This window comes from Desarmillaria tabescens (genome assembly GCF_030435595.1).
Source record: "Desarmillaria tabescens strain CCBAS 213 chromosome Unknown EV420scaffold_5, whole genome shotgun sequence".
Lineage (NCBI taxonomy): Eukaryota > Fungi > Basidiomycota > Agaricomycetes > Agaricales > Physalacriaceae > Desarmillaria > Desarmillaria tabescens.
Window position 1 is genome coordinate 68,737 of NW_026848304.1, and position 11,373 is coordinate 80,109.

Genomic DNA, 11,373 nt, shown 5'->3' on the forward strand with positions numbered 1-11,373 from the left:
TGTTGTAACCGTTGCTTGGCGGCCTCTTTATGTAAATCTCCAATAAGAAATCAAAGTCCAAGCACACGACATAAAATGTCTGTGGTACTATACTGTACACGAAAGCGTACTAAATCTCGCCGGGATGGTAGTGTTAATTCTAATTAACGTTCTATCGGAGTAGTATCCCCTCCATGGCTCGCTCTTCCCTTCGTTGGTTTGCGAGTCAGCGGTGTTACATGCGTCTTAACTCTCAGTTCTGTCTCCCCCTTCTCTTCAGACGACTCGATGTCTTCGTCGTCAGGTATTAACCGACCCCAACGTGAAGCCGACCTCACCCCATCCACCCACTTCAATGTCCCAATCCCCACTTGTCTGACCTTTCGATGTCTAGCCCGCCATGTACAACGGCTTTCCATAGTAGCGCTGCTGTCGCTCCTGGAATCGGAAGTGAGAACTGAGTTCGGGCGTTTCATTTTGCCATCATCTGGAAAGGATAGAGGTCTCGATACCGCGGCCAACATACGGGGATTAGAGGGGAATAGTAGAGGGAGCATGTGCCGTGAGTCCAGCAGCTCTCCTAGCACTTGTGGAGGTTTAGGTGGCTCCCATGACGCAATTCTATCGTCCTTGTCAAACAAGACGTCTATGTTCTGGTTTGGTGGTAATTCCGAGGAGTCGGATGAAAAGGAGACCGAGTGGACAGACTGATCCAAATCATTGAGCGACGATGAAAGACTTTCATCCCGTTCCCTTTCTCGCTCACCCATCTACATCCCAGTGTCAGTCGCACGAATATCCGCAGCATGCCGAGGGAAATACCTCTTTGCGCAGGGCCTCGACACCCAATTTCACTCGGTGTCTCTCCCAATCCTTCTGCAGCTGTGTAAGGTATTGAACACACTCATCAGTCATCCGACCCTCGTTAACCTCGTATTTGTAGTCGCGGACAGCCCTTTTCATCTACGTACGGCCGTCAAAACCAGCCGTAGGGATACTATTTCCAACACTCACCTGGAGAGGATTGAGACACTTCATGGTTTGAATCGTCGCGACAAGGTTAGGGAATTCGGTAATCGATGACAGACACTACATTTGAGGTGAGAACGACTTGCACAGAGAATCAACAGAGGCAGACGCGCCTGAAGCCAGTTGAGAAGCTCTCTCACAGGAGTGAAATGGGTTTGAACTCCTCGAGGAAGGCCCATCTGCCCCACCCATTCTTCGACACTGCTTAGATTCATACCGATTTGAACGGCTTTGGATCTGCGTGACTAAAGTCAGTATTAGCGTGCAGACTATACCACATCGCGTTACCTGCAAAGGTATTTCTTCCGCGTAAGTATACGGTTGAACATTTCACCTAAAGGGATGTTAGACGAAAAACACGGAAAGCATATATACGGGCATACACGACGTCCAATACATCACCTGCGACCACAATTGTGTTGTTAATGCTGGATTAATATCGGAGAGGATCAACAGAGTATGCAGAGCTGTTAAAAAGGAAGTAAGGTCAGCAGGAGAGGGAGGTGGAGGAGCATCCGGAAATAATGATTGCAAAGGAGTGGTCGATCCTGGATTTCGAGCTCGAGCGAAGCTCTGTCGCAACGATGAAAAGGCCACCTTTAGATGTTGAAGACGACATCGTTCCGTACGGGGTCGGAGAAGAAGGACGATGGGGACTGGGGCTTGGTGGGGAAGCGGGCGAACTCCGTGACGCAGATGAATTCATAACAGGTTGAGATTTTTTCATCCCAAGCGCACGTAAAACTGACCACTCCGACTCGAAACTGTACTGAATCAAACTCGGAGCCCAAGGAGGAGTAGTCGAGTAGAGCGGGATCGAGCAACTGGTCTACACGCCGCTCAGCAAATCGAATGATGAATACTGTAGGAGAGCCTTTAATAGACGAAATAAATAGATAGAGACACCTTTACCGAACACCGAGTTGATGACTTCTTCGATGATTTCGAAAGACCCCAACATCTCGCAGGCTTCGTTAATGGAATTATCACACTGCATAAGATGTAGCCAAAGGGTCGTGTTGTATAACCAAAAGACAAGACAGGTGACGTCTTCGGGCTTGTTCTGAGCAATGGAATAAGTCAAGTGACATCAGGGTAAGAAGATTGACCTACGAAGAAGGTCTCTTCTATGCAGTCCGTAGCACCGATAATTAAATCTTCAAGCCAAGTATGATCGCAAGTCAAACACGCAAAACGTGCCAGCATGTACAGCGTGTTTGCAGGCGTCGAATCTCTGAAAGATGGCTGGAAGTTGGTGATAAGGGAGTCGAAAATTAGCGGCAGGGCTAAAGGAGAGAATACGAGCATGGAAGAATAATCTACGGGGGGCGTCTATGCGTTTCATAAGAGTCGAGTCTTTGAGTTCTTGTTACAATGCTACTCACGAATAAGGTTTCGTCCTCAAGGTCTTCATCACCGTCGTCGTCAGAGTCTGATGAAGAACCATCCGAGTCGCGTGCCCACCATTTTGAATGAACACCGAGAACTCTTCCGACGTGTTCCTGGACGTGCTTCTGCTTGCCTTTACGCTTGGCCCGCTCATCAAACAAGTGTCTATTTTCCTCCATTCTCCCTCCTGTCCAGCCTTCACCGCGCATAGCTTCTTCCAGAAGCAGCGCAACATCGTCTCTTCCAGGTATAACGGAATGGGCTGTGACGATGTCCAGAGGAGTAAGGTTGCGACGCGTAACGTCAAAAGGTGAACAGCCGTGGGTCATTAAGTGGGATACGAGTGTCGGAGGCGACAGAAGAACCGCATGATGCAGTGGTGTCCAGCCACCTTGGAATAACATTAGAAATAACTCAGACTTGTAGCAAAATTGAATTCACTTTTGTCAGGACTCATGTCAGTGCCTTGTGCAATGAGCAGACGGACGCATTCCTCTCTTTCCACATCTCGTTCTGACTCGGCACCAAAGCCGTGTATAGCTAGACTGATTAGACCCTGGCCATCTTCATCGCGTATGCCCAAATCGACGTAGCTCTGGGCATGTGGGTCCGACAACAGGTACTGAAGGACTGAGAGCTCTCCGAAAACGCAAGACCGAGCAAGACAGTGGGCGACAAGCTCTGCTTTCTGATCTGGGGTAAGGCCAGAATGTGATGAAAGGAGAACAGCGATATAGGCAGTCGACGGGTACAGTGGGTGAAGGTCAGGCTCGGGCGAAAGGTCGAGAGATTGAAGCGATGACGAGGGTATAGACTGCATCGATTGTACGCGTTGCAGAGACGGTAACCCGCTTGATGGGCAACAGTAGTAGCTGAGCCGGGACCAATCTAAGCTGCCTCCAGGAATATCTCGACGTCGAGTAAGGGTAGCTACCGAGCACGGACTTGACGAGCGACGTGCTCGACGACGACAGCGCTGAGAGTGGGTGTGTGTAACGGTGTACGTATGGTATTTGAGTGACCAGCGTCAGTCAGGGCAGCCAGCCGACAATATCAATCAACGTGACTTAATTTCCTTCCACCATGTCGGCATCTTCACTCCCTAGAAAACGCCAACGGCTCTCAGACGACGAGCATGCTAATGACTCTGCCGTTTCTGGCGACGACGAATTTGCTGACGAGTCGGGCTCAGACGACTTTGCCAGTGCATCCGATGAAAATTCCGATGATGATATTCAAAATCTCAAGCCACAGAAATCTCGCCAAACGAAGAAACGAAAAATCAGAGCAACAGCGCCTTCAACCTTTGGATCTGCTCTACAGTCACTGCTAGGGACTGACGCCCCGTCAGCTCTTCCTTTGTCATTAAAACCCTCAGTTGCGAGAAAACGAAATGATGAAAAGCTGGAATCCAAAGCAAAGAAGGTTTTACAGGTGGAAAAGAAGGAAAAGGAGGATAAAGGAAGGATCAGAGATATCTATGGTGGCTGGGGTGCTGAAAGCGAGTGCGCCTTGCGCAAAGTTGCTCAGCGAGGTGGTACGTCAGTTTATGTTATTCCTTTCATTCAATGTACTTAGTTGCCACAGTCGTCAAACTGTTTAATGTCATACAACAGGCTCAAGCAGACGCTACCAATGTGCAACAAGAAAAAAAGGCTGCAAGAGGTAGTGGCAAACCATCCTTACCCGCGCCGGCTGCCGACAAGTCGAAAAAATCAAAGGGTAAAAACCGTGACAATATTATTGGGAGAGGGAAAGAAGGTTTGACGCGTCTCTTTCTATGTGTCTGACATATCTCTGATAATATTGCCTCATGTTCAGCTGCAGTTGAAAAGGACGATTTCTTCGACATGATTAGATCTGGCGGTCTTGTATCCAAGGCATAGGGCATTCGCCGATGTAATGCACGCATACTCATTCGGATGGGTGATGAAGTGTTATTAAGTGGTCAATTGCTATCACTAGTAGCAGTTGGTGGTAGCCATTCCTTCGGGAAATCGTGGATAGTCGGTCGGGAATAGATACGACCACGTAGATGCTCTCCCTTTTTAGCCTTACGGGCCCGAGCAAATATATGTCGAAGGTCGAGAGGGTACATCGTCGAGTTTATTCTTTCCTGGACGCTAAGAAGTATCAGCTATGTTCCTTCGAAGTGAGATAATAAGACACCTACATTGGCCTCCTGGATCAATCTGTCCAGTGTATCGCTGGCCCACGATAGGTTCATCTCTGGCCGAGGAAAGTTTTCGCATGAGATTTTGATGTATCCATTGCCCCAATTATCGAGGTTGCTGATACCACCGTCTAACGGCGGTCGGGGTGCCCATCTTGGCCCTGCAAGCACCTTTATTCTGTGTATGGCCGCTTCGTCTTTCAACGGGAGGTCGTCTACAGCAACAACCACTACGCGCTTATTCGTAGCAGGATGCGGCTCTCCTCCATAGCCTAGAGACCTGACTACAAGCGGTGTAGCTGATGTTGGGGGAATAAATGGTTTCCGGTAGGCTGGAAGAGCATCAGAAACTTAAAAGGCAGCAAAATGGCATGCGCGACGGACCGACAAGCTTGGGCATCTCATGCTCGATGAGACGGAGGTAGTGAAGAGTTTCTCTTTGTTGCTGGAGCATCATGTGTCCCGCAGATACAGTGTCGTCTCCATCGTATGGATCTTCCAAAATGTCCTCAAGGAGATCTTCCGTTATTAGCTCGTCATCTTCCTCCTTCCTTTTGGCTGCCAGTTTCTCTCCTTTGGGTCCGTCCGCTCCTTCCGACGCCGGTGGTGGTGTCGCCAAATTACGACACAAACTAGGAGATAAAGGAGGTCGTGGCTGATAGCGATGTACTGGACGAGTGAGGAAACGAGCGACACGAAACGCCATCCCGGACGCGGTCAAAATCGCAAGTCGCGAACAAAGTTTTGTGTTCAATGTTCTCAGACAACAACCGTCAACAATCGCGCATCTCATCACAAACTTGCCATTGCCAAAAACTAGTCGTTAATAATGATAAAAACTTAGAATACATCCGATATATGCTACAATCTATATCCCCACTCTCCTCCTCGGTGTCTGCATAACACGAGACGCAGCACCAATACCAGAATGTCGGGGCGTTCCGGGAACAATGATTTTGGAGCTGCTCCCTTTTGAAGTCTTGACCGCTAACGCCTCTTCTGCAGCCTTCTTGGCACTCCTGAAGTCACAGTTTAAGGACTCATCACACTATTAGTTTAGATAGAAATACTCACTCTTCCCGTTGTCTCGCCATCTCTGTCTCCAACTCGGCCCTCTTGGAAAATTCTCGGTCAGCCTGCCTACGGTTACCGCGCTCGTCAAAGTTTTTCTCTTTGACAGAGTAAAAGACAGAGCCCAATTCCGCTATATTGGCCCTTCATCAGTCACATTTCAATCCCAGGTGTCGGAATACTTACCAAGCCAATATGCGTCGATGGATGTTACTTGTGTCATGTACTCTTTCGATGTCAAAATCAGTTCGTGATAAACGACGTATGTCGGCGTATCTGCCAAGAAATGTCCATCAGACACCAGGTAGCGGGGAGATAAATACGGCTTACAACCAAGTCCATACAGAGCGCTGGTGGGATGAAGATGCGTAGGCAAACCTGAACGGATATTGACGAATTCACCAATTCCCTTCACTCGTGCTGCTTGGTGGAAGTAGCCTGCCGTTATCGCTTTCCTGTGAATGTAAAGGTCAGAAAGAACCTCCCGTCAACTTTAAATCACTAACCGAACGATGTCAAAGTCTGTCCCAGCCGATATTAGCTCCATCTTCTGGAATTTCATGATGTCCTCTAGCTGTACCCGGACTTCACGAGCTTTACGTAGTAGTTTCGGGTGAAGAAAATGACGCATTGCCCAATCGTCCCGGTACCTGTCATTGAGCAACGATTAGCGCGCGGCCTGAAAGAAGACTGACGACTGTATTTACCCATGACTCTTCCATTGGTTGAAAACATTTAGTAGGGTTAAATGATCGCTTTCTGGAACGTTGAACTTTTCCCTGGCTGCATCGGCCTCTTCCATTCTTTCCTTGGGGCGATAGAAAACGCTAGGAACAGACAACATTGACACGATGGTTAACATCTCGGCTGAGCATTTATACTCAACAGAGGCAATAAGCATTTTAGCCATGGAAGGCTCCATTGGGAACTCGGACATCTTTCGCCCCACAGGTGTCAGGTCCCCAACGTTGTCAAGGGCGCCAAGAACCCATAGTTGATACATCGAGTTCAAAATGTTAGCCTGGAATCAAGTTAAAGGTAACCATGCAAATGAAACAGCCGGCGGATACTGACCTGAGGGGGCGGATCCATGAAATCGAATTCTAGGAGATTCTTAACCCCAAGAGATTTCAGTAGCAAAACTGTATTCGCCAGGTTTGTTCGCTGAATTTCAGGAATGGTATTCTCAAAAAGCTCATTGCGGAAAGCCATTTCAGTGTACAGCCGATAGCAGAAGCTAAGATATGATTAGCATAAGTAATGAGCAGAGCGACAATATACGAACCCATTGCCAGTACGACCGGCACGCCCGGTCCGTTGATTTGCATTGGCTTGACTGATCGGCGTTATCTGCAGAGCGTCCATGCCAACTTTGGGATTGTACACTTTGAGCTTTGAGTATCCAGCATCAACAACATATAGAATACCGTCAACTGTTAGGTTAAATTTAAGTGGTTATCCCACATACGATCAAATATGAGGTTAACAGACCTGTCAGAGACGTCTCAGCGATGTTGGTAGCGACGATAACTTTGCGCCGTCCATCACTGGTTGCCTCGAAAATCTTTGCTTGGAGATCAGCAGGCATCTGAGAGTATATAGGCAGAACGGCCAGCGGTGCTGGGTCATCCAGTTGATCCAGACGCTCTGAGGAGTGCGGTTTAGCTACATACAAAGTTAAAAGATATTTAACAAACCTTGGACCACTTGGCAGGTAATCTCGATATCCTCCTGACCAGTCATGAACACCAAGATATCGCCAGGCGGAAGCGAAAGGTGTATCTGTAGTACTTGCTTGACTGCACTGTCGACATAGTCTTCACAGGGAGATTTAGCGTGGAAAATCTCCACAGGGAATGTACGGCCTGGAATGGTGAAAGTGGGGGCATTCCCGTAGAACGTGGAAAACTAGAGACCAGTGTAAATGGCATAGTGCATTAAAGCCATCAAGCAACACACCTTGTCGGCATTCATAGTAGCAGAGGTGACAATAAGTTTCAAGTCCCTGCGACGTGAAAGGACTAGAAATAGTTAGTAATACCCTCGAATACAGACATCTAAGCGGCTGACTTTTCCGTAGAAGACCCATTAAAACATCAGTACTGAGGGACCGTTCGTGCGCCTCATCAAGAATTATGACGCTATACCGGTCAAGGTCGCCCTCGTTCAGAGATTCACGGAGGAGGACACCATCTGTCATATCTACAAGAGTCAAGTCAGATGAATTTTCATCATTTCCATGGAAAGCCATACATTTTATCTTCGTTTCAGAGGATGTACAATCTTCGAAACGTATCGCATATCCAACTGTAGAACCTAGTTTGCACTGGCATAGAACAATGAGTTCGACGTCTGAGACGGTTGGGTAAACACTGACCTCCATTTCTTCACTGACACGCTTGGCGACAGACATTGCAGCCACACGCCGAGGTTGGGTGCAACCAACAAGACCGTGGGCACAGTAACCATCTTCATACAAGAATTGTGCCAGCTGTGTCGTTTTTCCTGATCCGGTTTCGCCCACGACGATGACAACTATGTACAACTTCCTCAGTATAACGATGATTCGAAGAAGGCGGACAGGCCAACCTTGATTCTCTCGTAGGATCTTCATAAGATCCTCACGGCAAGCAAAAGCTGGGAGATACTCTCGTTGTTCCTTAAGCGTTCTTGACTTGGCGAAGGTGCTGACACCGGAGGAAGCCTTCAGATGAGTTGCGAACTTAGAATCGCCCTTGTAGTTCTCCTTCTCGCCTTTGTTTTCCTTCTCTTGCCGTTCTGCTTCAGCTGGAAAAGCAAAACAAAAACTACGTGAATGTGCAACTCCGAGCCGAATAAAAGTAGTAGAGGAATGAAAACATACCTTCTGCTTCAGCTTCCTCATCTTTCACGCCCATGATGTTTCCTAAAGAGGTACCGCCGAGAGCCGCCAACTTTGCGGCGGCTTTGGCACGTTCGGCTTGCTCCCTCTTTTCCTTCACTAACGCACTACCTTTCTTAGAAAAAATGGCTATGTCACTCGTAGGGTCGCGGATAGGATTGATGGGATCAAGCTGCTTGGTAAACACGGTACGACCGTCCAGGAAGGGTGGTTTAAGGTCATGGACCATGACGTGAACAGTCGACTCGGACTCGTCTTCAAAATCTAAGTCAACCGTCCTGCGAGTGGCGACACCAGAAGTAAGCATTCGATTTGCTTCCCAAAGATCGTTATCGGCATTCTAAAGAAAAATAAGAAACAAGACATAAAAGGTTTAACTAAAGCTTCTCACATATTGAGCTTGTCTGGCGGATATTTTTTTCTGAACAACAAAATTATCAAAGATCACACCCATATAAGAATTTTGCACTCACCACCTGTTTGGTGGCAATTTCCGCCTGTTTAAGAATGTTGAGATCCTCATATTGAGCTAAAGGATTATGCTCTTCGTCACCAGCAATCCCGCCTTCTTCTGCGCCTGTGTACCAATCCCGATCTAGTCTAACCTGTTCTTCTTCCCACTCATGTGCGTCAAGCCCCAACGCGCCATCGCCCTCGGGGCTATCGTCTCTAGCCGCTCTAGGCGTCGGGGCATCCCACCGTCTGTTACGGCTGCCGCCCCGTCCTGAGCTATCCTCCCCTCGATAATTGCGTGGTGTAGATTCCCAGCTGACATTGGGGACGCGAACACTGGGAGCGTCGCTGGATCCACGAACAGATTTTGGAGTCGAGTCCCAGTCGCGTCTACCACGATCTCGATCTCGGTCACGGTTAGCATCGTAATCTCTCTTGCCGCCCCATCCTCGGTCGCGGTCCCTGTTAGACCGGCGCTGAAAATCGCCCAAGCCCTTTGGTGCGTCAGAACGATGCCCTTGCGATGCAGTAATACCCTCTGGAGAAATGATATTATGAAACGAATATAAGACAGCAGGCACAAACGAACCTCTTTGCTTGTCTCTGTTCCTTCGATATTCTTCCAACCTCTGACGACCAGTTTCGGACAACCCGCCCGGATGAGAAGGAGTTTCTTCGCCTCGCTGCCTTATATTAGAGTTGCGCGCCGGTAAGCTAGGCACTGGAAACAGGCATTAACAAGAATACATTGTCAGCTCAAACCAAGAGACGTACCTTTAAAGACAGCTTCGTCGTCATACCGGGCCTTCTTCCTACTCCCATCGTCGTAGCCAATATTAGCAGCCCGTTTCTCTTTCGCAAGACGGTCGAGGCCTAGTAGGGAAGTTCTGGGTGTGGGCGGTTCCAATGGTTTCGCTGGTTGACGGAACGTATGCCGCTGAAAACAGTCCGACGAGCTAAGTAGATGGACCATCATGAAAAATAAGTACACACCACATCCTTTTGCATGAGACCACCTTGTCTAACTGGCTCAGGTTCCAAAACATCACTATCGTGCACAGTTATGCCTGCAACTGGCTGTGGAACAACGCCTGTCGCTTCCTGCTTCGCATGCGACAAAATGTCGGCATAGAGCTCTGCCAGAAATGAATCTTTGAACTTGCCAAAGGTGCTTGCAGCTGCACGTACAAATGTCAGTCCACTAACAAAACACGAAGAATTACTAACGCACCTTTTGTGAATCCTTCTAAAGTATTGGTTTTTGCAATGTCCGTCACTCTTTGGGCAAGCAGGTCGTTCGGATTGAGGGTATTGAGAGCTCTAGATAGCTTTATAGCGATTTGGTGGTTAAACTCGTCGTGGGCATCGGTGGTGGACGCCATAGTGAATAGAGGGCAATGAAGGTGGTCGGAGTTGAATGGAGAGCGTAGCCACGTGGATCCATCGATCACAACTTGAACTTTGAACTTGTAATTCACCACCATGGTTGTAAGTAAATATTCCTTCACTATTGACATGTTCTAAACATCTATAGCTCCTCCTCCTTTCCATCAAAGCCGAGCTGGAAAATGTAACAGATCTTGTACCGGCATCGGAGGATTTCGAGTACTTCTTCCAGGTTCATCAATTTATAGGTCTTTCCCCGCAAGTTGAACTAATGTACTTCCTGGTATGTAGGTTAAATGTAACAGTTGCAATGAAGTTCACCCAAAGCTCGTGTCCGTGAATCGTAAGGTAGACATCTCGCATCTTGCAAGAGCACCGTGTGTCTTCACAGAGCTTTTAGGAAGAACGAAAGGTGTCCGGAGGGAAAGGTGCTACTGCTAATTTTGTCTGGCGATGTGGACTATGTTTGTCGTTCACTTCTTGTTCATGAGATTGCTCTAATGCCTTGAGCTACCTAGGCAAACGGGAGAGCTCTGCAAAGTTCGATTCAAGTTATCCGCCACAGCCTTACAATGCAGCGAACGGTCAATTTGCACCCCTACTAAAGGTCGAGTGCAGGGGTCTTGAATTTATAGGATTCGATCCTAGCGTCAGTCCTTCGTTTCCTTATGGCTATCTTTATCTTACCTCTTCCAGGGTATTTGGAAATGTGTCGGAATGACAGGACAATCATTTCCCGAGGTCGACCTCAGCGAAGGAGAGTGGAATGATTACGACGAGAAGGTAGGCCCTTCTTTCATTTATCAATGAACCTCGTTTATGTTACTTCCAGGCCGCTCTACCTGTCGGCGTGTCTGATATAGGCAACAAGTGGACAAGGGCGTGATGTACACTTGAATAAAGTAACAAATTGTACTATTAAACAAGTTCCATCAAGTCGATCCTATATTCTATTATCCTCTGTGGGGGCTTAGGTGATATCGCTACCACCTTTCTTCGTTGAGGACAGGTC

At 48.0% G+C, this 11,373-nt stretch overlaps 5 protein-coding genes across 5 annotated transcripts; 2 read left to right on the forward strand and 3 right to left on the reverse strand.

Annotated features, from left to right (window-relative positions):
- Window positions 1-9: 9 nt before the first annotated feature.
- Window positions 10-3,435, reverse strand: EV420DRAFT_1511898 (DIL domain-containing protein). Its single transcript, XM_060471612.1, has 12 exons — window positions 2,839-3,435; window positions 2,394-2,788; window positions 2,122-2,340; window positions 1,921-2,071; window positions 1,834-1,870; window positions 1,606-1,772; window positions 1,392-1,568; window positions 1,297-1,342; window positions 1,122-1,245; window positions 994-1,068; window positions 802-942; window positions 10-749 (listed from the first exon to the last, which is right to left on the reverse strand). Exons 1-12 carry the CDS (start codon window positions 3,215-3,217, stop codon window positions 144-146), a joined length of 2,517 nt encoding a protein of 838 aa, XP_060335954.1. The 5' UTR covers window positions 3,218-3,435; the 3' UTR covers window positions 10-143.
- Window positions 3,436-3,480: 45 nt separating this feature from the next.
- Window positions 3,481-4,283, forward strand: EV420DRAFT_1262698 (Rrp15p-domain-containing protein; the record flags this gene model as incomplete). The annotated part of the gene is made up of 3 exons (XM_060467137.1): window positions 3,481-3,934; window positions 3,985-4,158; window positions 4,219-4,283. 3 exons carry the CDS (start codon window positions 3,481-3,483, stop codon window positions 4,281-4,283), a joined length of 693 nt encoding a protein of 230 aa, XP_060335955.1.
- Window positions 3,984-5,276, reverse strand: EV420DRAFT_1717770 (mitochondrial ribosomal subunit protein-domain-containing protein; the record flags this gene model as incomplete). The annotated part of the gene is made up of 3 exons (XM_060479723.1): window positions 3,984-4,513; window positions 4,571-4,902; window positions 4,955-5,276. 3 exons carry the CDS (start codon window positions 5,274-5,276, stop codon window positions 4,346-4,348), a joined length of 822 nt encoding a protein of 273 aa, XP_060335956.1. The 3' UTR covers window positions 3,984-4,345.
- Window positions 5,277-5,438: 162 nt separating this feature from the next.
- On the reverse strand, window positions 5,439-10,357 carry EV420DRAFT_1262854 (P-loop containing nucleoside triphosphate hydrolase protein; the record flags this gene model as incomplete). Its single annotated transcript, XM_060467140.1, has 21 exons — window positions 5,439-5,589; window positions 5,645-5,774; window positions 5,828-5,917; window positions 5,972-6,096; window positions 6,148-6,291; window positions 6,349-6,662; window positions 6,716-6,878; window positions 7,129-7,288; window positions 7,339-7,549; window positions 7,601-7,662; window positions 7,712-7,843; window positions 7,895-7,967; window positions 8,019-8,176; window positions 8,231-8,428; window positions 8,505-8,862; window positions 8,914-8,943; window positions 8,996-9,513; window positions 9,565-9,696; window positions 9,750-9,912; window positions 9,969-10,153; window positions 10,207-10,357. The coding sequence occupies 21 exons, from the start codon at window positions 10,355-10,357 to the stop codon at window positions 5,439-5,441; spliced, it is 3,648 nt and encodes a 1,215-aa protein (XP_060335957.1).
- A 100-nt stretch (window positions 10,358-10,457) lies between these two features.
- Window positions 10,458-11,247, forward strand: EV420DRAFT_1637081 (uncharacterized protein; the record flags this gene model as incomplete). Its single annotated transcript, XM_060476662.1, has 7 exons — window positions 10,458-10,463; window positions 10,510-10,593; window positions 10,653-10,709; window positions 10,762-10,825; window positions 10,880-11,010; window positions 11,058-11,144; window positions 11,194-11,247. The coding sequence occupies 7 exons, from the start codon at window positions 10,458-10,460 to the stop codon at window positions 11,245-11,247; spliced, it is 483 nt and encodes a 160-aa protein (XP_060335958.1).
- Window positions 11,248-11,373: the final 126 nt, after the last annotated feature.